General features: G+C 47.9%; 1 protein-coding gene across 1 annotated transcript in view; it reads left to right on the top strand.

Moving 5' to 3' along the window:
- LOC8034743 (integrin beta-PS) overlaps window positions 1-24283 on the top strand; it is a 145195-nt gene extending 120912 nt beyond the window's left edge. Inside the window, exons 17-21 of the mRNA XM_029977297.3 lie at window positions 4487-4786; window positions 7907-8036; window positions 16596-16712; window positions 17644-17810; window positions 20544-24283. Coding sequence (XP_029833157.3) covers window positions 4487-4786; window positions 7907-8036; window positions 16596-16712; window positions 17644-17810; window positions 20544-20645 — 816 coding nt within the window. The 3' untranslated portion in view covers window positions 20646-24283. The remainder of the gene's footprint in view (window positions 1-4486; window positions 4787-7906; window positions 8037-16595; window positions 16713-17643; window positions 17811-20543) is intronic.
- The last annotated feature ends 380 nt before the right edge of the window (window positions 24284-24663 follow it).

The following is a 24663-nucleotide window of genomic DNA, read 5'->3' as shown; positions in this document are numbered from 1 at the left end:
ACTTCACTGACAGGCAGATTCTGCACATTCTCACGGTGCCTTATGCTCCCGAAACTAATGGCTTAGACGAACGCGGAAAAAGAAAAATCCTCCGACGTCTGCGAAAAAAAAAACACGTCAGCCTGAATATAACCACTTTCCAAGTGATCAAACAACCGCTTGCAGGACTTCAAACATCCCCCCACGAACTACTGTTTAACTTCGTTACCCGACGACCAGTGGACAATGAGCTTTTCTCGCTTCCCGACACGATCAGCGACGTCAACGCAAACCGCGACGAAGCTTCTGTGAACCTGGCAGACTACCTCCCCGGCATAAAGCACACTGAAGACGCAAAACATCGGCCCGCAACCTACAACGTCGGAAACAAAGTGAATTTTAGCATTGTATATGCGAGCAAACGCAAGCGCTGTGCGTTCGCGTTGCGTTCTCTACGCTGCGCATGTGCGAAGCTGCCATGCTCCAATCTAACGCCGCAGTTTGGGCTGTACGCACATAGCAGTGTGGAACACATAATGCTAACGCAAACGCACAGGGCTTGCGTTAGCTCATATACGCAATACTAAAACTCACTAAGGTATGGTACACCAACGGCATGCGCACCTCGAAACTTGGCCCACTTTATCACGGACCGTAGGTCATTACAGAGGTCGACAAGGAAACATACACGATCTACGGGTCTACCCGACAGGGTGTTCCAGACAATCGCCTCGTTTCAAAACGGCAGCTCAAGTTTTTTTGTTTTTTTTTCACAAAAAATTAGTGGTCGATACTTACGCAGCTTTTCACCGCAGCGAACGTGGACCCACCGGACGATTTGTTTACAGCCGAACAAACCGACTCGACTTGCGCTGCGGCAGATCCTCCGATTACACGCGCTTCACGCCGACGCCACCCTCCACGATGGCTAGACGACTACGTAACCGAGGATCACAACAACATTGGCAACATTTGCGAGGTCGCAGAGATTTTTAGCTGGGGAGTGTAAGCGAATGCTAGCGGCGAAGGAGTGTAAGGAGAGACTCCCCACCTCGAATGGATGATGTGATCGGAGCCCGACAACCTCGACTTCGATCCCCCATGCCGGCATGCCGGCGTGGGAAAAGAAAGAGGAAGAAGACCCCTAGAAGCACGAGCAACAGGAAACGAACGAAACGAAGAGACTAATTCAACCACGACAGAAACGAAAATGGACGCGAATATGGCCCCTCTTGTATCAAATTATTTCTCTACGTTTTCGTTAGATCGATTTACAGTCAACGAAACCGTTTGTTCCGTTCTAACATGGCGTACGAGAAAAGGATTGTAGTGTTCCACAACATTTTAAAAACATCCAAATCGTTTCTATTCCTTTCTTGGCAAGAGTACCGATGGCCAGGTTTCTGGGACATTTGGTGGAAAATAAAGGTTTCTAGGAAATATAAAAATTCTTATTGATTTGCGTTTTGTGATATCCAGGCAATTATAGTGTTCGGGTACATTACAATCTTTTGTTAAAAAAACCAGAAATTAATAATTTTGTAAATTTAACCCATATGATTCAGTGCAAAAAACACACACACAAAAAAACAAAAAAACAAATGTGTAGATCCGTGGAATAAAAACTATATGCGTCCAAAAGTCTAATTACTGCGTATTCATGTTTCATGATTGTCATCTAAAATATTCCCAGGGAACACCGCGATGTTTGTTGTTGTTCATTTTATTGCATTGTTGTCGTTTGTTTGTTGCATTCTTGTATTCTATTGCATTCTTCCTCTTCTCGTTCATTTTATTGCATGTGCCGAGGCGCTGATGTCCAAGAAAGATGGAAAAGTAACGTAAAAGTAATTTGTAACTTAATGTGTAAAGTAATGCTACTTTTCAGCGAAATTAATTTAATAACACTAATTCATTACGTTTGAGGCTCAGTAATTTGTAAATGTAATCCTTTACGGTTTTCAAGTAACGGGCACAAATCTACCGTTAACCCCCCCCCCCCCCCCCCCCTCCCGTTTACGCCGCTTCGCGGCACAGCCCACACTCTAAAAAAAGGGTGTAAAACGGTGTATCGTTTCACCCTTTGTCCCACATAATACACCCCAAAACTTCAATTCGACGTACAACGCCCTACAGTTGAACAGACGGCCCCAAATTTTACAAGGGGCTTGATAGCCGTGCGATACAACTTATTAAAACAGCTAATGTATGTTTTACTTCCTATAAAACATATAATTGGGGTTTTTGTTGGCCCTACTGTAAAAACTCGGTGTTTTCTTTATGTGGTCTTTGCAACCCATTGCACCCCGAAAAGTCAATTCCGATCCGAGCGGGGTACCATCAGGATGTAAGCGTAGCACCGTCATCCAGATGATTTTTACCGGTTACCTTCCTGTGGATAGAAAAAAAGCAAAATTTTCTAAACTTAATAATTTTTTTTATGAACTTTGGACTTATGAAATTTGAGTCGTAAAGACACGTTTGCGAAAAGTTTCAGTGCACTCCGTTAAAGGCAGAGCTACAATTCGTGCTTCCCACTTTTGCGCGCCTCCTCCTTTCCTTTATCCCCTCCAGTGTTAACCCTGTCCCAACTTGGGTTCCCTCGCAGCTTAGGAGGGGAGCGCTAGGATGATTATCGTCCCTGCAGAAAACCGAGGTTGTACGCCAACCCTTAGATAATATATATATATATATATATATATATATATATATATATATATATATATATATATATATATATATATAAATTGTACGTCGGAATAGCGCCATCTCTCGATGTTCGCAGCGAGCACACTACAGAGTGCGTCGTCTGCTTGCTGCTCCGTCGTCTGCAAACGTGCCTAACACAAACTTTGGAAAGTATTTTTTGCTATATTTTTTTTACATAAAGAGATTGCGTTTTAAGGTTTTACAAGGCAAGATTGATTTGCTCAGTGCACATTCGGTAAAAGTTTGAGCTTTCTATGTGGGGACGCCGATTTTTTGTGGCTCGTTTTACAGCGGAACGTCCTGGTCTGCTTATACACCAAATATACACGGTGAAGACAGAATTCATCGTACTCTGATCTCCTGTTAAAAAAAATGTCTTAATTCAAATTAAACACTGTGTTATATTCATATTCAGTGTACGTGCACCCCAACAGTGCATCCAAATATTGGTTTCCTCGGATAATTTGTGCGGTAGCTAGTAGATGGCGCGTGCTTCTGGAAAGGGTCTATTTGTTAGTTTTACTACCTTTGTTGGGGGGGGGGGGGGGTATCTGCTCTCCCCTTTGAGCCTCAGTCACACGGCTCGTACATTATACAAAATACACGATCTTCGCCGCAGACATGATGAGAGAATGGTATCTGGTATTACGCCTTACGCATGTTCGCAACATGTAGACTTCATACGCATGTGTGCTTCGAACGTGTCTGCAGATAGTGTTTGTATGACCAATATGGCAGGACCATCATTCGAGGAAGAAATTCTGCAGACTGTGCTTTGCATGACGTATTGGCAGTTTTACCGTGGCGAGATCCGTGCTTCGAATGCCACATGGCAGCGAGTTCAAGGAAAAACTTTGGCACGCGGCATTCGAACCACGGATATTGCGGTGACTCGTGTTTAACGACGTTACTAGATTACCTAAGTTGTGGAACTCCCGCGGAAGGGGGTACCCACCTCACTCACTTCAGTCCACCTCCCGTCGTTCGAAGCGCCATCTAGATTTTCGTTTACAAACTCTGTGTTCTATAGAGCAGAGCTGGAACGCCATCTACACCACGCTTCGAAACGTGTACGTATCCCATCATGGCCTCCGAGATCCCACAGAATACCCTGCAGTTACCAAAGCAGCCGTCCGGCGAGTCGAACGACGGGAGCCGGGTCGTGGTGAATGAGGGGGAGTACTGCTTGTGCATGCAAGCGTCTATGAGCAGTTCCGTAACTGAGCTGATCTACCGTATATTTACTCGAGTAATAACCGCACTCTTTATGAAGAAGACCTGAGGGTTCGGTTTTCCACGGAGCACGCAGATTGCCAATCACCGCGATCGACAGCATGAATCGAGCTGTTTACAGTACAGAGATGACGTCTTCGTGCGAAGATACCATCTGTGACGATTGAATTTGTATGGAGAATCGTGTTCTCGATCTAGTTATTCGCTATCTTATTTATGTGCAATCTGATGATTGGCTGTATATGTGTTATATCTTATGTGGGAAAGTAGACGTAAGGACCTTGTTCATAAATAGTGTGGCAATTAGTTGAGTAAATACTGTAATAACGTTTGTGCTCGCAGACTGTCATTTGTGGGCACGCGGCATTCGAACCAGGGATATTGCGGTGAATCGTGTTTGAGATTGTCGTTTGTGGGCACGTGGCATTCGCACCACGACTGTTGCGGTGACTCGTGTTTGCAGACGGTCTTTTGTGCGGTGTATCAGCAGTGTTTAGGACGCCGAGTGCACCCGTCACTAAGTGAATGAATACTTAGAGCGTGACGGATATTGCTGCTGCCGCAGGGTGGAGGCCGGGTTTTCGGCCAGTGGTGCCAGTGCGACTCGTTCTCCTGCGAGCGGGATGCGGAGTCGCGCGTGTGCGGCGGTCCCGAGCGCGGCCAGTGCTGCGGTGGCGAGTGCCAGTGCAACTCGGGCTGGGGCGGGTCGGCCTGCGACTGCTCCGCGGACACGTCGACCTGCGTCGCCCCCGGAGACCCCGCCGGCCGCATGTGCGGAGGCCACGGCGACTGCGTATGCGGGGCGTGCCGCTGCCGCGCCGACGCCGGCGGACGCTACTCGGGGCCCTTCTGCCAGGACTGCGCGGTGAGGACGTCGCTTATGTAGAAGACCGGGCCTCCGCCTATACCCCCCCCCCCCCCCCCCCCCCCCCGGTGTCATCATCGCTATACTTCGTTTCAGCTTCGGTCCAGACGCAGCCGATGCTACAAGCGCGAGCATGTGGTCCAGAACAGTGCTTGCACCGCACGGGCGCGCGTGCTTGGAAGGAATGCTTAAAGCCCGGAGCTCGCGCTTGTAGATTTGGCTACGTCTGGACCGACACTGAAACGAAGTATAGTGGATCCACGCAGTACCATCTAGCGTCCGTCAGCATCTCCAGAACGAGTGCGACGCTGACACGCGGTGTCGCCCAGATCAGAGCCGTGTATTGGGAGAGTTTGGCCAACAGGCGGAGCAAAGGCCGCCGCCAGTGCCGAATATTCCCCCCGCGCTTAGAGCGTAAACTAAATTTGTGACACAGCGTCGACCAATCAGGAGACCGCGACGTCAGAATATTGCAAACGACATTCAAAGCGTCAAATAGAGGCGTTCAATCTCGGCCTCCCTGCTCCATCTCAGAAATGTCGGCAGTGAAGACAAAGGTACAGGCGCGTGAACCTAGCTCAGCAAAACGCTTTTGTTTGTACGTGAACTCGTGCTTAGGAGCCACTTTCCAAAGCCACGCGCTCGTGCCCATGCCTTTCTCTGCACTGCTGATGTTGGCTTGTTAGAACAGCGTCCTGTGACTGGCAGAAAGAAAACAGTGCAAAGGGTGGGGCGCGCGAGCGTCTGGAGACGCGGTGTCCCGCTCGGCTCGTGCGCTGGCTTTGGCAGTGCTTTCTTTCACCGTCTCAGCTGAGACGTCGTTTCTAGCAAGTTGGCCCTGGTTTGGAGCGCACGTTCGTTTATTCTACACTTGAATATTGGCGTGACGAAAACCTCGCACGCACAAAGTTTTCAGTCACCGAGAGTTACACCTTTTAACTCTAGCGACGCTAAAACGGCTTGAATTAGTCGTGTCACAAATTTAGAGCTCACGACCACCACTAGGGGCTGTTTCGCGGCCTGTGGTTGGCCCCGAAATGCTCGCCTATTCAAACCAATGTATGGCCAAACTCTCTCGATAAACGGCTCTGGCCCAGATGGCCCAGATGGGGCGCTTCTGCCACCTTGCGCCGACTCTCGTCGAGCTTCGAAGTGTTTGCCACTTGGGGGCGGGTCAGAGATCCACTAACGATGACGTCATGCGCAGGCCATGTCTTTTACGTGGTATTGGCTGCGGGCAAGGACGAATAATGCAAAACCATTTGTTCAGACTTCATTGTTTAACACAGAACGCGTTTTATCAAACCCAACTCCATAAAAAAAAAAGAAGCTTTTTTCGGAGATTTGTTACAAGGAACCGTGACGTCAAGTTACCCCCTAAATTTAGTGAAGAAGGAAGTTTTCGTAGACCGCGGATCCCCCTCCGCTAAACGCTCTGCAAGTGCAAGGTACTGCGCCTGCACGCCGCGGGCCTTGACTGTAGAATTCCGGATATCGTAGAGGGTTGTGGAGAGTGTTGAGAGACGGAGGAAACGATCTACGAAAACTCCCTAATATTGCATTGACCTGGTGAACGTGCCTTCTGCATGCCCTCAGAACGTGTACAGATATATATATATATATCTGTACGCAATACAAAAAGAGGGGGGGGGGGGGGGGGGGGGGGGTCGCTAAACGACGCGGCAGGATAAATACAGGTGGAAGGGACCATGTAGGAAACGAAAGCAGCGAGATTACAAAGGGCGGATAACACGCGGTGGGTCGGACTCTTCCACAGCCCAGGAAGGGAGCCGACATGGGCTGGTCCCGCGGTGTTCCATTAAACGGTAGAAGTGGGGTGTGTGTTGTCCAAAACCATCACAAACGATGCCCACATTAAAGGCATACTACAACGAAATTTCGGCGCTTATTTCATGATCTATTCGTGTTCAAGGGAGCAATATCACATCATACACACCAATCTCTTTAAAAATACACGAAAGGGAATTTTAAAACTAATTAAACGATCATCAAAGAGCAGCTGGTGGTTGTCGCTAACGCCTCGTTTGTAATGTCCGTCCAAAAACCTTGACAGGTAGTGACGATAAATGTCTCGCCTCTATCCACAACGAAAGAAGAGCTGAAGGAGGAACTCTCCTTTCCCCAAGACTCTCTGTTGTGTGTCTCAGACGTCGCTATTGTCCCTCTACAAGATTGTTGAAGATTAACCCGTCATTCGAAATTCGTACAAGAGGAGCTTTGGGGTTAGTTGCGTTGGCCTGATCGCTGGCATGCTTCGGCCGCTTCGGTGGATGGAACGGCTAGGAAATGCTGTCGCCGTCAGCCTCGCCGCAGCTTTGCTCGCCCCGAGGCAATCTACGTCACGATTACGCCGGATGTGACGTGCTCTCCGCTGGCTGCTCTCCGAGAGCTTGCCAGAGTGGGCCGTTTATAACGAAAATTACAGCCATCAGGCTCAAAAAACAAACGTGCGATTGTCGTTTACGGATATTGCGGACAGAACGTAAGGGCACGAGTGAGCTGGTGTATATCAAACATTTTTGTGAAAAACCCGAGACTGAGGTGTTAACAGACGGCGACAAGGAAGAGAAGGAGAACGTCTCACTGTTAAAATTATACTCAGCCTATTCCTGAACACGACGGGTATATTTCAAATTTCGTTGAGGTATCCCTTTAAATTGACCTCAGGCACTCGCCCCGTTACACTCCGTTTCACATGAGGGAATTTTCGTAGAGCGCATTTTCCCCTCCGCTGAGCCCTCCGCAACGAAGTTGCTACTGCGCCTGCTTGCCGATGGCGCTGAGTTCTGTGTGTCGTAGAGGGTTACGGAGAGGGCGCTGCGGGGCGGCGAAAACCATCTACGAACACTCACAAATGTTACGTAGCACGTCATATAACCTCGAGTCACGTGAAAAAAAAAAATAAACGCGGGACCACGGCGCATTTACTGTGGTCGATTGGTTTAGCCGATGATAGTAAACGCACAAAGACTACGTGCGCCATGATGACGCAATTTTAACGCCGCTGGAATGGATCCGTCGGATTGTTTCCCTTGAATGCGCGGACCGACTTAATCTGAAATGGAGTACAAATTTTTCGTTCCGTCTCGTACGCCACAGGCCTGTGTTGGGAGGTGCTCGGAGTTCCGGAGCTGCGTCCAGTGCACGATGTTTGGCAGCGGGGAGCAGTCCGAGAAGTGCCGCTCCGAGTGTTCCAAGCTCAACATCGTTCCGGTGGACAAGGCTGAAGGTGGGCAATCAGCTGACCGGGATTGAGTCCGCTTACAAAAACATGTCGGATCAACTACCGAACCGAAAATCGTCAGGTCAAGTCTGGACCTGAAATGAGCCCTGGAAAAAAACGTCATGTTTTATTCGAGACTGGATTTTCTGTTCTCAAAGAGGGTAGTTTCTTCCTACGCCATTTTGTATCCACGCGGAGCTTACGGGGTCAATCCCCTATGATAGAACCTGTATTCTGTGGGTCGCTCGACCTTATCCAACATCCGACTCGGCCAAGCCGCGCTCCAGTCGCTCCCGAGAAGGTCACGCAACACGGCGTGTGTAATCAAAGCAGTTTACTAACTCGTACACCGTCGGTCCGTTCGCGCTCCTAGTACCCTGCCTGCCAAGACTCAAGGACTCGAAGACGTTCCTAAGCCCCAAGCCCCAATAATCGATTCAAGACTTCACTACTCGACCCCCGCTTGCTCTTTCTATCTCCGAACCCTTTGTCGCCCGCGCCCTTTTTCTCTCCAACCGAAAATGTTGTCTCTGGCCATCGGTGCAACTCGGCGGGCACTATAGTGTAAAGCGCCGTTCACACACTCGCAACCGAGTAGGACCGAGAGAGACATGACCGGTTCTTAAGCCTCTTTCGATGGCGTAGGGCCAGATGCGCTGCTGCGGGGCAGGTCCTGCGCCGTCGCAAGGGGCTTAAAAACCGATCTTGTCTCTCTCGGTTCTAGTCGGTTGCAAATGTGTGAGCGGCGCTTAAAAACTGACGACCAGTTCGCGCTTTACGCTTTTCCATCGTTCCCTCCTCTCCCCCTTCTACCCTGTCCACTGTTGCCTGTTTCCTCCTCTCCCATGCTGAGGAGGATCTTCTGCCTTGCAGAATCTCGAGTCTGGTCGTCGGCATTTAAGGCGAGCCACGAGCCACTTCGCACCAACAGATATGCGCTGGAAACGAGCAAACAAGGGAACCCCCCCCCCCCCCCCCCTCCCCCCGAAAAAGCTTTCTTGCCATGCCACGGCAGTGGGGGAGATGAATGAAAGACTTTCCACAAGTCTGCGTCAGGGTTCCGAAATGCTTGATTTTCCCTGTACTCATGAATTGAAGCTTCCAGGGCCGGTTTGCTGGTGAAGCTAGGGGATTTTGAGGTCACATGACCGACTCCGTGGGGAAAAAGCGCCAAGCGCTCCAGTAGATTTCGCTCAGCAGATTCCGCTCAGCAGACCTGTGCCTTGTCTATGGTTTTCTTCAATCTTCACTTAACGCGACCTTCCCCGGAAATAACTCTACTTGTCGCTCATGACATACACAATTCCATTTAATTCAAATTACACTTTGAATCCGTCCATCTTCTTTCTATGCGCAAACTGGGAATTTGAACAATAATCAAAGCGAGGACGGATTTACGGCAGCCCTAGGACAGGGCCAGCTTGAACTTGGGTGACGAAAAAATGTGAAAAACAAAGATAGAAGAGACAGAGATAGAGACACTGCTCTCTGTCTCTTTCCTCTATCTTTGTTATCACGTTTTTTTGTCTCCCAAGTTCAAGCTGGCCCTATCCCAGTAATGCACCAACTAGCTCAACTCAAGCCCGCTACGGCAGCCATTTGCTTGTAACGCTAGGTACCTTTAGTTTCTGCTTCTTACAGAGCCGATCACGTGACCTCAAAGGCCATCTCGATTGCGGCTATTTGAACCACAAGGAAGGGTACACGTTTTCGCAAGCAAACCGACCCTGAAGAGCCCCAGAACGCCAGCTGACGTTCGATGCACTTCAAAAAAGAGTTATTTTGGCCAGGTACTAGCAATCGTACCCTTGTGCTTACAAAGAAAAAAATTACAGGCGGACACTTAACGCTGCTTACTTGAAGGAATGCGAGAGCATTCCTACACGCAGCGCATTCCTACAGGCACCGCGACACGTCTTACTATTGCACACGGCGCTCCTGTGGTGACATCACGCTCCCCCACTGCGCAGGCGCGGCAAACTCCGCCGGCTCCATGCCTTCCGGGACGATGCATCTGCGTTGACGTGCTTTTTTTTGAGTTTTATTCCTGAAACGAGTCCGCTTTGATCTTGAGCGCCCCCGCCGACTTCCGTGATGAAGCATCAGATAGGACGCGTCGCAGCCAACGGGAACGCGTTGCAACCATTTTAACTGCTGTTGATTTAGATCCCTGTTCTTCGCGGTCACAGCCGACGCCGGCTGCGTGCCTGGGGACAGTTAATGCTTTCGCATTAGAACTGTTGTGCTTTTCTGTTGAAAGGCTGTTAAATATGTCATCAGAGAATATAACATGTAAACAGCTTTTAATCTATCTTTCTCTAGCTTTCCTGCTTACTTTCTTCTGAATATTGGCCCACTTTTTAATAAAAAGTCAACAGACTTTCTGTCACCTCCAAGATGCTTTTATTGTAGCTTTTCAATAAAAAAACTACTGCCATTTAAAAATAAAAAAGAATGCTTTACACTTTAGCTATTTATTCAAACAAAGTTCGCCAAATTGGCTGCCACAGAATAACGAAAAGAAAAAGACAAGCGCTTTTTATATTTTGGATTTTGTTAGGATTTTGAAGGCACTACATATATCTAGGGTTGTTCGTTTTCCGGTTTTATGTATTTTCAAATTCGGGGGGTAAAAATCGGGTGCTTCTTTTCAAGCTAATAATCGGAGAGAAATCGGGTTATTTGCAGAAACATTTTAAAATTCGGGTATTTTCAGGTTAAATTTGCAAATATACTAAGTAATACATTCATTTATTGTTTTTACTGGAGGGTATCACGAGCTTTCTGCACCATTATAATATTCGAGTGCGGGGGATTATCGCCGTCGGGGAGAGCTCCGCTGGTCCGATTGCTGTCGGTCGCTTCAGGGGAAGCACTGTTCAGGGAATCCTCCTCTCGCTCGGGTGTCCACAAAACCTAGACCTTTTGAGGGACGGTCGTTTTCGATCAGATATTTTGCTATGGAACAGACCTGTTAAGTTCTCCAGATCTGCTTACCCCGACTGACTGGCTCGGACGTTGTTCGTGAGAAAGGTAGACCGCCAGCGAGATGGCCATGCTACCGGAGAGACTAGGCTGGGCGTCGAGACCTAACAGCGATCGAAGGGGGATTGATAGTGCATTTCACTAGCTGCATGCAGCAGGGCTGAAGCTACGTGGCGTGCCAAGGCGGTTCCGCATGCACAGCGGGGGATGGAAATGGTCCTCCGAGGCCCCAACGTATATAGTCGCTGTTCTTCAGCCGGCCTCCGTAGAATGTCACGGTGACCTAGGCATATCCTCGTTGGGCGGTCGGTTGAGAGACGTGTAGCGCACACAGTGCTGCACGCAGCTTGCGACATGAACTATAGGTCACTGTTGTCCCGAGGTAGGGTAGCTAGCGTGTGTGCACCGCAAACTCCGTAGGACGTAAAAATAAATAGGTTGGTTATATTGTTTTGGAATTCGGGGAGAAATCGGATTTAACCCGATTCTCCTAAAACATGTTCGGGGTGTAAAAATCGGGTAAAATCGGGTTTTACCCGAAAACGAACAACCCTACATACATCCCACAAATACACATAACAAACGAACTTAAGCACACACGATGATGCACTCAACACCTGAACCACACTGTTGTTGACTGCTCCAGAGCCTAATATAGCCTACATTTTGAAGGTAATCATTTGCCCGCTGAACCTCAGCCCTTCTTAAGGTTCCGAGTATCCAATCTTTCTTTCGGGAGTTTGTCAAAGGGGAAACAGTGTTTCGAAGTCCGTTAATTCTATCTCTTACTTAAAAGGATTGATACAACGCATAATAATTCGGCACAGTCGTTAGGACAACATCCACAAAAATGGCTCCCAGAAGATATTGCTTCTCTGCATAGCACCACTTAGGACGAAGCAAGTCAAGGCAGTTGCTCCGCTTTAAAATAGTTATTTTGGTTTTCTTTACTAGTTGACTAATTTAATAGGGTCAATAAAGTCACTATAGTCACTTAAGAAGTGAGAACAGCGGGGCGTGTCCTTTGAACACCTGGCCTCCAGCCCCCGTCCATGACTTCCGTCATGCTTTGGCTGCGCGCGCGCTCGGGGTGCGCGAGACGCCAGAGCGTTGTCAAGGGTAGAAGGCTCAAGATGGAGGCGGTACAACTGAAGCCGTTATCCCATTGTCAGAGGCCATTGAGAAACTTAGTTACTTTTGACATCTAATCAAGATGTTCTCTATTCAGAAAAAGTTCATTAGAAAGTCTTATATTTTCTATTGACACTGGCTACGAGAGTCAACTGAACATTTTGAACTCGAACCAGACTGAAGGTCTGAAGTCTTTTTTATGACACTGTCACAAAATAGTCAGCAAAAAAACAAAACAAGAAATAACAATGTAAAGGTAATAAAAAGTAAACAGGTTCTTTTTTCCACTGAGGTTGAATAAAATCATTATATACGTTTGAGCACAAAATCAGCAAACTTTCTGTTGACATTGTCAACAGGAAGTTAAAGTCAAAAGAAAGTCATCAGAGTCAACAAGAATTCAACACGTTTTCAATGAAAAGTCAAAAATATATTTCATAGAGTATAAGCGCTCTGCCTACTGTTTTCCGGCGTGGGTTTCTAATACCCTATTCACACGGCCAGCATAAAGGTACCTTTAACATATATAGACAATTGCAAGCATGGCGCCACAAGTGGTGCCCCATGCGTGCAAGGGCGTGCAATGCGCGGGTGAACGTAGCTTTGGCAAGCTCGTAATCGCACGGGCGTGCCTGCTCGAGCAGAGACATGGCGGCGGCCAGTCGCCCAGCTCGCAATCGTCTATAGACAATTGCAAGCATGGCGCCACAAGTGGTGCCCCATGCGTGCAAGCGCGTGCAACGCGCGGGTGAACGTAGCTTTGGCAAGCTCGTAATCGCACGGGCGTGCCTGCTCGAGCAGAGACATGGCGGCGGCCAGTCGCCCAGCTTGCAATCGTCTATAGGTCCCTCTGCAATCGGCGAATTAGCCCGCGCTCTTCGGTCGCGAGCGGAAGTCACGCGCGGAGGATCGTGAATAGACTGATCTCACCAGCCAGTTTGACTACGCCACCGCTGCCGCAAAGCATGGAGGGAACTTTAGTCTTTCTGCGCGTGCGGCAACCTCGCTGGAGCTCTGCGCGTGCAGGCTACGAACAGTCTCGTGCACTGCCGATTGCCTCCTGTGAACTAAAGTTATGGCTGCCTCGCGCATGCGTCGAACGCTTGCTGAGATCGGTCTATTGATTTGCCACGGAGAATACAGGTCCCTTAGCTATAGGTATCTTGACGATCGTGTGCATGGGGTATAAGGCCATATGCCTCTGATAGGAGAAAAAGCCAGGGGCGTCACTTTCAGATGCCAAGCCTCCGGTGTACAGACTCGTTTCCTTCCTTCGTGCTCTTGCTGCGCGTGAGCAGTCGAAGCGTTATCGAAGGTAGGGAGCTCGCGCTGAAGGTGGGTCAAGTCAAAGACATTCCTGTCGTTTTTATTTTGTTGGGGACAACGGTGAGCCGTTTTGCATGTTTCTGCAATTCCACACAATTCTGCATTATGAAGTTGTGTTTCGGTAGATTTGTGGAATCCGTTGCTGAAAAAAAAAAAGAAATTTACAAAAAACAGGGACGAAGGCGCAAAAACACAGTTGTTCATGCGTCTTTTAGCAATGAATTTATTCAAACTATGCCAAACTTCTATCCTTCTTCTAAACATATCCTTTCTCCTTCTCAAACCTATAATATACACCCCTCTCAAAAATATGTAAACCCCCCAAAACAACTGTGCTACAACTACTTTTCTTGTACCATTACCGTAAATGCCCGAGATATGCCCCACCTCTACTTTTGGCTTGATTTGCTATTTTCTTTTAAACACCAAAAGATAGCTTACTCCTTGTAATCGTAGTGTTCGAATCAATGATAGCCTTGGTGTAAATGCGTCTAGTTAGCAATGGCGGGATATATAAGCGAACATTGCTAGCTGGGAAGTAGGGTCATCTTTGCTCCATTGCCCCTCGCCGCGATAATATGTTTGACAGAGACACATCACCCTAAAATATCATGTTCTCAACTTTTGTTGATTGCACTCTGAAAGTTAGCCCACTCCTTATTTTCCCCCAATTTTTCCGGATGTTAGGGGGCTGTCTCTCGGGATTTTACGGTACTTCTATTCAAATATTTCTCTCACACTGTATCAACATCAGGGTTGGGCAGTATCGCGATACAAATGTATCGCGATAGTATTTTAGACATACATTTTGTATCTGTATTTGTGTATCGCGATAAATTTTCTCCGCCAGTATCTGTATTCCCGTATCGAAATACATTTTGAATGTTCCTTTGTATCGCGATACAATCAGGGTGAAATGTATTTCGTTACATTTTTTGAGAAATACTCAACCCGCCCCCCCCCCCCCCCCCCCCCCCCGGAAAAAAACAAAAAAAATCAAAACAAATCAGAACGCTTTTTTTTTTTTTTTACTTGTGATGGTACCAGGGTCAGGGAGATGCTTGGGCATTGTTACCATGCTGACCAAGGTTCCTTCCGTTTCTCCCAACTATTTTTCTATGCGTCCTCTTCTCTCTTCTGAGAAGTGTTGCGTAGTACGGCGACTCGAGCCAGGTGGCGTGCCAGGAGGGGAGTCAGAGCATCTTGTGCCGCAGGTTTTTAGGTAGGGATTTCTTGAGTCATTGTTTGCTGCCATCCAAAGCTCGCTGCTAACCGTCTCTTTTGCCTTAGCATACACAGTACACCCAGCCGGAAAAGCTGAGTCACAGTCCGTTGCAGCACGAGAATGGCGGTAGTTGGCTTGAAATAGTAGGATGACTTACCCAGTGAAGTTCAACACATATTCGAATGCGTCTGCGGCTGCGCCCGTAATATTGCACGGCTCAAGGGTACGTCCTCTGCCGACGTCGTGAAAGTGACCTGCTGTTCTGGTGATCCGAACCCAGGAAGGAGCTCAGAGGTGGCCTCTCTGTGCTGACCCAGACTTCGTACACCTGCGACTCGTCTCGAGCGCGCCGTTTTTCGGAGAGCTCGCACCTGTGCCGGCAATATCAGGTCGCCATCCATGAGGTTTCTATTCGGAGTATGCAAGACGAAACTTGAGGACTGCAATTCATGCGTTGGTGGTGGAGGGTCGGCAGGAAGGACCTTCACAACAGGGATGCACGGTATCGTTTTTTCAACCGTAACTGAAGATAAGACATGTGTTTCAGAATGCTTCAGGTGGTCTACTATAATCGAAAATTCTAAATGACACTGCCTGCACGATCTTCAACCAGGTAACCTACAACGAAAGTACGTATTGTCCTTTCAGACAGCAGCATGGTAAAGTTTCATGTTCAAAGCCACACGTACAGATAAAAAATACCAGTTCATCTCACCGTGACATCATGTGATAAATGTTGACAGTTGCACAATTGGACAGGGCGTCGTGACGCTTTGATGTGATTTAGAATGACATAAAATTTATTTAGAGGTTAATGTCTCTTCGCATCCCTCATCAGACAAACAGGATGTCAGCTAAGGGACCGCGGTCAGTCCTTGATGGACGTTTTTTCGAGCCCATTGAAGACTCCTCGTCGTCCGAATTCACTACCTTCAAGGCAAGGTGCCAAGCCTACGGGAAAGTAATTTGGGGATCAAAAACTTGCACTTCAAGCTTCATCTCAGTTAGCGTCTCAAACAAATGTGAAAAATGTATTGCAGTATCAGTATTTCTGTATTTGTATTTCCCCCCTCCCTAAAATGTATCCCTGTATTTGTATTTCCAAATACTTTTTGACTCTTTTTAAAATGTATTTCCGATACGTATCGCGATACACTTTTTCAGATGTATTGCAGTATCAGTATTTTAGCTACCATTTTAATGTATCCCAGTATTTGTATTTCCAAATACATCTTTGAGTATTTCTGCCCAACCCTGATCAACATAAACATAGTATGTACACTATAAACATGATAAGTTCCTTGGTAACTATTCGCCGTTAAAATACATGTCCTCACATTTTTGGGGCCCATTTCCCCTTGTATATATAATTAAGGAAGGTATATGACATAAATATGCCGCTCGCTTTGCTGGTAACAAACCGAAATACGAGCGTGAAAGTGCCTGGGGCTCGATCAGAAATGATGTCACATTTAGAAACAGTAAAACAACATTTTCTGACGTGGCCTGGCAACTCTCCATCTGATGGCTAGTGCTGCGAATACTTAAAAGGTTGGTTACAAAAAGTCAATTAAATGGGTTCGGAATCACGCAATACAAATCGCTACTATCTGACAAGAAGTTTGGCACTGTGACAGTCTTATTATAAGCATCAGACCACAAAATCAAACCAAAGACTTTGTGATGTCTGAACTGTCTTAGGACATGGGGTCATTTTCTACTTTGCTCTGTATTTTTGTGCCCATAGTCTTAAGAGTGTTTGATGTGTGAGCGTGTGTGTGTGCGTGTTGTCTGAGTTGTGATGCACCACCGAGAATGCATGTTTCTGTTGATGGGCATCAATAGATAAATATAAACGCAGACATAAACGTGCTCACTCCATCTCGACGTCCTGACAGAGGCCGGCCCGGAGGAGCGCAAGTGCATCTTCAAGGACGTGGACGACTGCTCCTTCTCGTTCGTCTACTACTACGACGAGAACAACGAGCCTGTCATCGAGGCTCAGAAGACCAAAGGTGCGCCGGCGCTCGGCTGCTCCTCCAACAGCGGAAGCACATGGGATTTTACGGCCGCATATATCGGGCGTGCGTTAATCGTGGCGGTTGTAGTTTGCAGTCACGAATCCACCGCCACGCAGGCCGCTGGGGGACAAGTAAAAAAAAAATATGGTAAAGGTTTACCTCACCTTAGAGCATAGCGAAGGCGACGAAGACGCAATTTAACTTTCCGCAGTATATGCAAACCTCGCATGCATGCCCAGAGCTATACCCCGTCTCACACCAAGTTCGGCCGTGGCCGACACTACGATTGTATAGACCCAATCAAGCAGAGACAAAAGGGCTTCGTCGCGGCGCTCATCGTGCTTTTACTTAGCTGTCGCCTTTCAGGCACCCTAACGATAGTTCACACGGGTAAGTAGAAGGACGCATGTGAGACGCTGTGCTCACTGTCGTAGATGCAACCGTTACCTTTGCGTCAGAGGAGCGCTCATATCAGAATCAAGTATACTTTAGTAGGGAGAATACAGTCCACTCCGCTCAGCTACATTAGGCAGCGGGCATACAGCATCAAATCCGTGGAGTGGGCACATCGGGTCCTAGATAATTACGAGCCTAGCGCTGTTCAAGCAATAGCGCAACTGCGCGGCGACGAGGGAGAGGGCTGTCGTCGGTGCACCGAAATATTGTTCCGCCAAGACAGCGACTGAGACGGCTGTCTCGACCGGTTCACGGCGATTGATCGTGGAAGCCAGTCCTACCGTTTCAAAGGGGAAAACCCCGAGGCTGCTCCGCATCCAGCCGTTCCAACTACGCAAAGCCTGTCCTTACCAAGGCCATTTGACCTTTGCGGAGCAAGATATAGTACTTTTGTAGTGAAGTATTTGTCCGAATCGAGGATTACGCGTCTGGTGGTAACGGTAGCGTTTGCTGCACAACCGCGCTGCAGAGTGCGGCAAGGAAGCCCTGACCTGGTACATCGTGGGAGGCGTGGTGGGCGGCATTGTCATCTTCGGTCTGCTTGCCGTCTGCATTGGACGCTTCCTCCTCTACCTCAAGGACAAGTTGGAGTACGAGAAGTTTGTCAAGGAGAGAAAGAACGCAGCTTGGAGACTGGTGAGCAAGTTTATTTGTAAAACACCGCCTTTTTTGTTTTGCTGTTGTGACCTCAAAATTCTGAGTTTTTCGGATAAATGCGATTTGACAAGAATGTACCGGCGATTGTTTTTCAGATTCTTTCGGGTTCATCCGAAAACAGAGAACCCTAATTATAGAAGATTGAAAGTCAGTACTGTAATATATATATATACGTAGAGCCCTGCGCGGATAAAAGTTTGAGTATCCGATCCGCATCCGCAAATTTTTTACATCATTGTATCCGTATCCGATCTGCATCCGCAAAATGTGAAACCATGTCGATGTTCTTGCTAACCACCAGAGGTTACGATTACATTTAGACTAGCAAAATCAGCGAAAATCATGCCAACCGCGTTCTTCCTCGCCACACACGGAATCGGAAACTTTCACCTGTGGCCCCTTAACTCTGCACTGAAGCCTGAACGCCTAAGAAAAAATGGCATAAAAAAAAAAGTTCGGAAAAAGAGGAGGAGAAGCAGTGGTAGGAAGACAAAATCCTTTCTGTGATGTTACCGAGCGTATATGTGCGGCCGCCACGAGTCTCATGGTTTTTCGTGTCAGCCGGCGGGAAGATGCGCCGCTAAGTCAGAATCCAAGGCCTGATCGGATCGACTAACCTGTTGTTCGAGAAAGATCGCGACGTGCAGGCGCTCAAATATAGATATTGAAAGAAAACATTTTTTTTTCGGTTGGGGCGGTTACGTGGGTTGCGCGCTGCAGCCGCTGGCATGCATTGCTGGCGCTTTGGTGTCGTAACCAAACAAATATGAACTAACAGACTTTCTTGGCTAGAACTCTAAGCATACCAATAAGAAACAGGCAATTTAAGGGCTGCCTACGGGCGTGCGCTGCTGATTCCGAAACTTTGCAAGCCGTGGCAACACAGGGTCGCGCTAGCTGTCAAAGCATTCTTTGGTTTCTGGTATCATGACCACACCACTCTCTGCGGGGAGGGGGAGGTTTCTTCTACTTTCTTCTGACCTGTTCGTTTGAGGTTTTCTTCGCCCAAGAAAGTTTTCCGCTCTTTCCCTGACAAAGAACTAGCCTTCTCGGCACGATTGACGCCTTGCATTCTTTGCTTTTACTTTTTCTAGACTTAGCATTTTTGACGATATGAAATGCACTAACTGAAGCGATCTTCACTAATAATCAGATCTTTCTTAGGATCCCTATCGTTTCTTCGAAACGGGTTTTGTGGAAATACATTTCGTGGACAACTTTTCACGGACATACATTTCACGGACACACGGTTCGTCGACGCTGTACGTTTTGTGGGCACATGCCCCTGCGACGTTTTGTCGACAATGTATTTCTTCACTAAGCCGCTAAAAGCTAGCGTGCGATTCACTAAGGCCTACTTAACCAAATCATGTCCCCCTCCGCCCTGTGATCCAGGCAAGACGCCAAAAGTTTGTTTCGAAAATAGCAGGATATTCTGCAACGAAACGTCTCAGGTTTTTCGATGGAACGAACATGGGAAGCCTTTCGATGAAACGTCGCATGTCGACGAAACGATCTGTAGATGAAACGTCAGTCGACGGACTGAATGCCTCCGGGCAAAAATTTAGATCCGGATCTGCGGATATCCGCATCCGCAGCCCCTGACATCTGCATCCGATCCGCAATCCGCCAAATAAGTCTTTTAATTTTTATCCGCATCCGCCAGTTTTTTGCGGATATCTGCGAATATCCGCGGATAATCTGCAGATATGCAGGGCTCTATATATACATATGCGTGACTAAAGACGGGTCTCGTTGAAATACGTGTTTATTGAGCGACGAAACCACGTCCCGACTTGTGTGAAGGGACCCGGAGGGACCCGGCTTCAGAGGGCCCACGTGGAGGCGCAAAACAAAGAGAAGCGGGAAGAATAAAAGGGGCCCGTTCAGAGGACTGGAGATGGCTGACCGTGCGTCCTGCTGAGGGGTCCTGCCTAAGACGCACTACTGTCGCTACGTTTCCTACATAGTTTAGAATGGCCATCCAGCATTAACCAGGTGACGCCGTCGTTGTTTTCATAATAGCACCGTTGACTGCCGCACTTTTGCCCTCTTGGGGCGATAGCAAACTCACCACCCCATATCGCTACAATTGTATACAAGGAGAGCTCACTCCTGGTACTATCACCAGAGCACATGCGACGTTCGCTGCATGCCATCTAGGGCCATTTGTCGACGTTGTTTGTACTATGGGGGTAGCTACTAAAGGGCTGCAACACGATGCAGCTTGTATCGTGAACTATTAGTGCTGAAGACAATGTAGATTATAGTAAAACTCTTAAAATTGATGCTTGTAACAGATAGAACTAGGAACTACAATCAGTAGCCCTTCGACTGGTAAATTATAAGCGAGAGAGGTTGCTTTGAACGCACCACGTCCATGTTTACTTGGCACATTTAAAATGTTGCATGCAACTTCTAACAAGACGAGGCTCTGCGTGCGCCGTTAATACTCGCCATTAAATCTGCCGCTTTTGTCTTTAGGAGTCGACAATCATTATTGCTTATCGCTAGTCGCAAAGAGTTTAATAAACGCAGGAAGTGGCGTTTCCCGTGCACCTTATTATCGCTCATCAGCCAATCAGAGTGTGGCATGAGCCCATAGGGGCGCCAAAGAACGATGCGTGAATACAGTGAGCGACGTCCTGCGTTTCTTAGACTCACTGCGACTGTGTACAGCTCGTTCTTTTACCAATGTTCATACGATTGCAGGAGATGAACCCCATCTTCAAGGAGCCGGTGTCAGAGTACAGGAACCCCATGTACGAGACCGGCCAGCCGTCCACAGCCGGCCTGAGCAGCAGTCGCAGCTGATCGCGATAAAGGGGTAGCCGAGGCCGCCGCCGCATCGAGTCAACACCGCCTGAAATAAGCAAAGCCCGTGAACATAGCAATTCGACGTCGTCGAAGTGAGATTGAGATTCGACACGAGAGCTGCATCAGCTTTCGGCTGGACTGTGCACCAGTCAATGCGTAAAAGAACACTTGGGGTCGGGCTCGGGCCCAACGCCGAGTTTTCGCCGTCTATACATAAATATAGTGTTTAAAAGCAAGCCCGTGTTTGCCCGCGTGTGCGCAGAAGACAGATTTCGCCGGGTGAAGCATTTGCGCATGCGCAGTGGCATAACGTCAAAGAGTTGAGTTGGTCCATAGTGTGATCACGCGACGTCGAGCTGGTGGAGTCTGTTCTCGGGCTTTAATTATTTCAGGCGGTGTTGATCGAGCAGGACGCGGGTGTCTATAGTTTGCAGTGTTCATCTCATACGAGCGATAGCCTACGTTTTCAATGTTCCACATAGTATTTTTAAGTTCTGGTAACATTCCGATTGAGTATGTGACTGGCCGTTTTACTTTCAGGTCCGTGACAGGGGCTCGTTCTTTCAGGTTTTCGTTGGCTAAACCGTCTGTACACCCAACACCAAGTGCAGTTCGTCAGAATGCGTCCTTGTCTTTGCTTAGAAAAGTTTATAGTTTTGTCTTGGAAGAACCCCCAGCTCATTAAAGTGACTGGATCTTGGGAAAGTAGTGCCAAGATCCATTTTGGTTCGTAGAAAGCTACTTCTCATTGACCTCGCCATTCTTGGTGAGCTGATCCAAATTCCCGGTGGCAGGTTTCTTTATACAGAAATTTCTTGTATAACGAGATTTTATTACCCACACATCGGAGAAACAGGCGCACATCTTCGCAACCATCATCCACATGCGGCCTCGGTGCTTGGCGGCGATGAAAAATAATTGCCCTGTCTTGAAATTAGCAAGAAGAACAATATAATTGTAAGAGATCCGTGCATATAAGTATGATTCATAAGTTCACTGCATAAAGGGTGCCAAAGAGGCTTATATCGAAGATTTGAAGGGACCGCAATGGCGATTGACATGGCAGTGCAGGCCGACGAGCCAATCGCCTCGCGAGGTTTCGGTGGTCTGTATTTTTGTATACCTGTTAGCGGTTGGCTAGCGCCAGGGGAGGCAATCGCGCTGCTTTCCCTGTTTCCAGTGACTTTACATCTCACCATTGCCCTGGTTACGGGTTACAAATGAAGTGACGTTGTGTTGAATCACCCTCGATGAATGGTTCATCCGTTGATAGTTCTAGTACACCAAAGGTGCACCCAAGTCATCTTGTCAGCAGTCATTTTCACTTGGTTTGTCTACGAAACATCTTCGTCCCGCCGAAACAATAGGTTTGTGTCATAATTTTTCTAGGTGCTGCTGGCTACAGTACGCACATTTTCTTGCTTTCTCTGACTTACGTTATTAGTTGGAACTTTGATGTCTGGTCCTCATTTGATTTTTATTGCGTTCTTATGGCATAATACTTCCGACTGAGATGAGCTGGTTGTGCGCTTCAGGCTGCTGTTTACACGCGTGAAATGGCCAGAGCCTTTGGTTGTGTCAGTGGAAATCCTTATAATGGCATGCTTTTGACCGCTAGGCGGAGTGAAACTGGGGGAGAGAAGGAGACGAGAGCGCGTAGGGACTGTCAGAACGCCGAGCCCTGCTTGAACGGATAGTGGGTAGACGGAAAGGCTAGCTGCATTTACGTCTACCCTGCAAGACTGGGTTCTAAATCTGTCACCGACTATAAATGCATCCACAAGTAATTATCAATCCATAGAAGGAGGAAATATGGGCACATTCAGATATACTATACGAGTTTAGCCATTCGTAGCGCAAGTTTTGTGTTAGTAAAGAACTCGCGGCTACTTTCTCGTAGAGCACTCATGGTATCAATAATTGACATCTATTGAAGCGACGCCTGGGACAGACAAAAGAGCGTTCGGGTAAGAGCGTAGTTTGCCCTTCCTCTCTTTTCCAACTGCTTGGGCTACACCAACACTGCCTTGAAGACAAGGCCATAGTAATGACAGTTTTGCGTCACCACCGATGGCCAACGCTGGACACAGACTGGAGACGAGTGCTGCGTCGGCGCTCGGCTTCGAGCCAAGTTTGACGGAACGTTGACGCAATCCTCGTGTCCGATCTGTGACCAGCCATGGCCTTTCCTGATGACCACAGCTCTATCAGCATTATGGCTTTATTATCTAGGAGGCGTTGGCTACACTTTCGCCCTGTACCTTTGGTAAGGGCTGTCACATGCTTCGCCTCCGTCGCTCTAATTGGCTCAAGGGAGCGTATTTCTAGTTCTTTGCCAAAGCAGAGTGTAAAAAAATATTGGGTGTCTAAATTGCCGAGGCTTGATCTAAAATGGGCAGTAAAAATCGGCGCCTGCACGTATTGATGTAAACTTTTCGTCAGAGGTGTATTTCACAGGTGGGGTTTATCTTGTAAAATTGCAAGGCGTAGCTCTCTTTCTGTAAAAAAATAGGGCCTGAAAACTTTCCACAGTCAATGGTAACGCAGACGACCGAGTCGAATGGCAGATGGCACTAACTTGTTCTACCGGCTTGCTTAAAAAAAAAAATCGAAACTGCCCGCGATGCCCGTGGTCTATTAGAATGAACATAATCTTTTTTGTAAAGCACCTTTGGTTTAAAAATGAATTCCAACAATAATAGCAAAACTCGAATTAACAAAAATAGAAGAAAACACGGTCGCATAACGACGGTGTTCTTTCTGGTGACGGCGTCTGCGTGTCTGCTTTCTTTAGCTGGTCGGCTACACTTTCTGATGCTACTCTCAACGCCATCTATCAATATGCGCTCTAAACGCGACCCGCCACTTGACTCTGTTTTTAGCGTGGCAGTCCGCCGTTGACCCTAGCAAACATTTTGGCCCTATCTTATTTTTTTTTTTTTATGGAAAGGGAGTTACATCTCACAATTTTACAGGGTAAAACCCACCTGTGAAAGACAGCTTTGACGAAATCTTGAAATCGCTACGTGAGGCGTCCATTTTTACGGCCCATTTTAGATTCAGCCTCGGAATTTCAGACACCCTATTATATACGTAGCGGCGCTGTGTTCTTACTATAGTCACCGACAGTTTAAGAAACGCAGGGCGGTGCGAGTCCCGCGCATCTCATTATCGCCCTCCGCAACCAATGGGAGTGCTGCATTAGCCGGTAAGGATGCCAAACAACCAATCACGAAGCAAGACGTGTTGGTGACTATACACCAATTCAAAAGTCTGGTTTCTGAACAGTCGCGCAGTGCCCCAGCGGGGTGTGGGCAAAGCGGGCCCGTTTGCAAACAGTGGTCCATATAAACCATACATAGCGTACATTATTCGCGCGTGCCAGTGCTAACGTGTGTCGTCGTGCTCGCCGGCCACATCATTTTTGCTTTTTCGTTTGACGATGGCGTTTCCATTTGCGTCATAATAACGTTGTGCCAAGACCAAAGTTGGAAACTGTGGTTTGCTTGTCACGTTTTCATTGCCTCACTGCCTGGTTGTGAAGTGATGCCCAGATAGAGGCGACCAGGGACCATACGTTGATCGGTGTGATCGTTCCCTAGACCAGTAGAAAAATAAAAAAAAAAGTTTCTCAATTACGCGTGTGACTGTTGATGTTGCCGGACAAGAAGGTTCTCCTCGCTGACACTGCTAATACATCGTACAACAGACAGTCTCCAGACACGGTCTGAGGAGTGTGTCTTCTTTGTGTGGCCGTTCTTGTCATGCAAAAACCCGTCTATAGACCGACACGCGGGCTTGACGTCACGGTGCTGCGGCGGCGCTGCGATCGCGCCGGAGCCGAGGGGTGTGGGCAAAAGGGCGCACGTTTCGCATGGGCGTCATAGCATTTCAGCATGCCGCGAAGCTGTGTTGCCGTTCATCTCACCGAAATGTACAAGAAAAGTAGCGGAGTGAGCTTCTACAAGTTCCCGGCAGACTCTGAAAGACATAGAAGGTGGATAATATCGTGGAT

The sequence above is a fragment of the Ixodes scapularis genome, unplaced genomic scaffold (genome assembly GCF_016920785.2).
Source record: "Ixodes scapularis isolate PalLabHiFi unplaced genomic scaffold, ASM1692078v2 PGA_scaffold5__190_contigs__length_132052651, whole genome shotgun sequence".
Lineage (NCBI taxonomy): Eukaryota > Metazoa > Arthropoda > Arachnida > Ixodida > Ixodidae > Ixodes > Ixodes scapularis.
The sequence above is the reverse complement of the archived record's forward strand: the minus strand, read 5'-3'. Positions and strand labels throughout refer to the sequence as shown.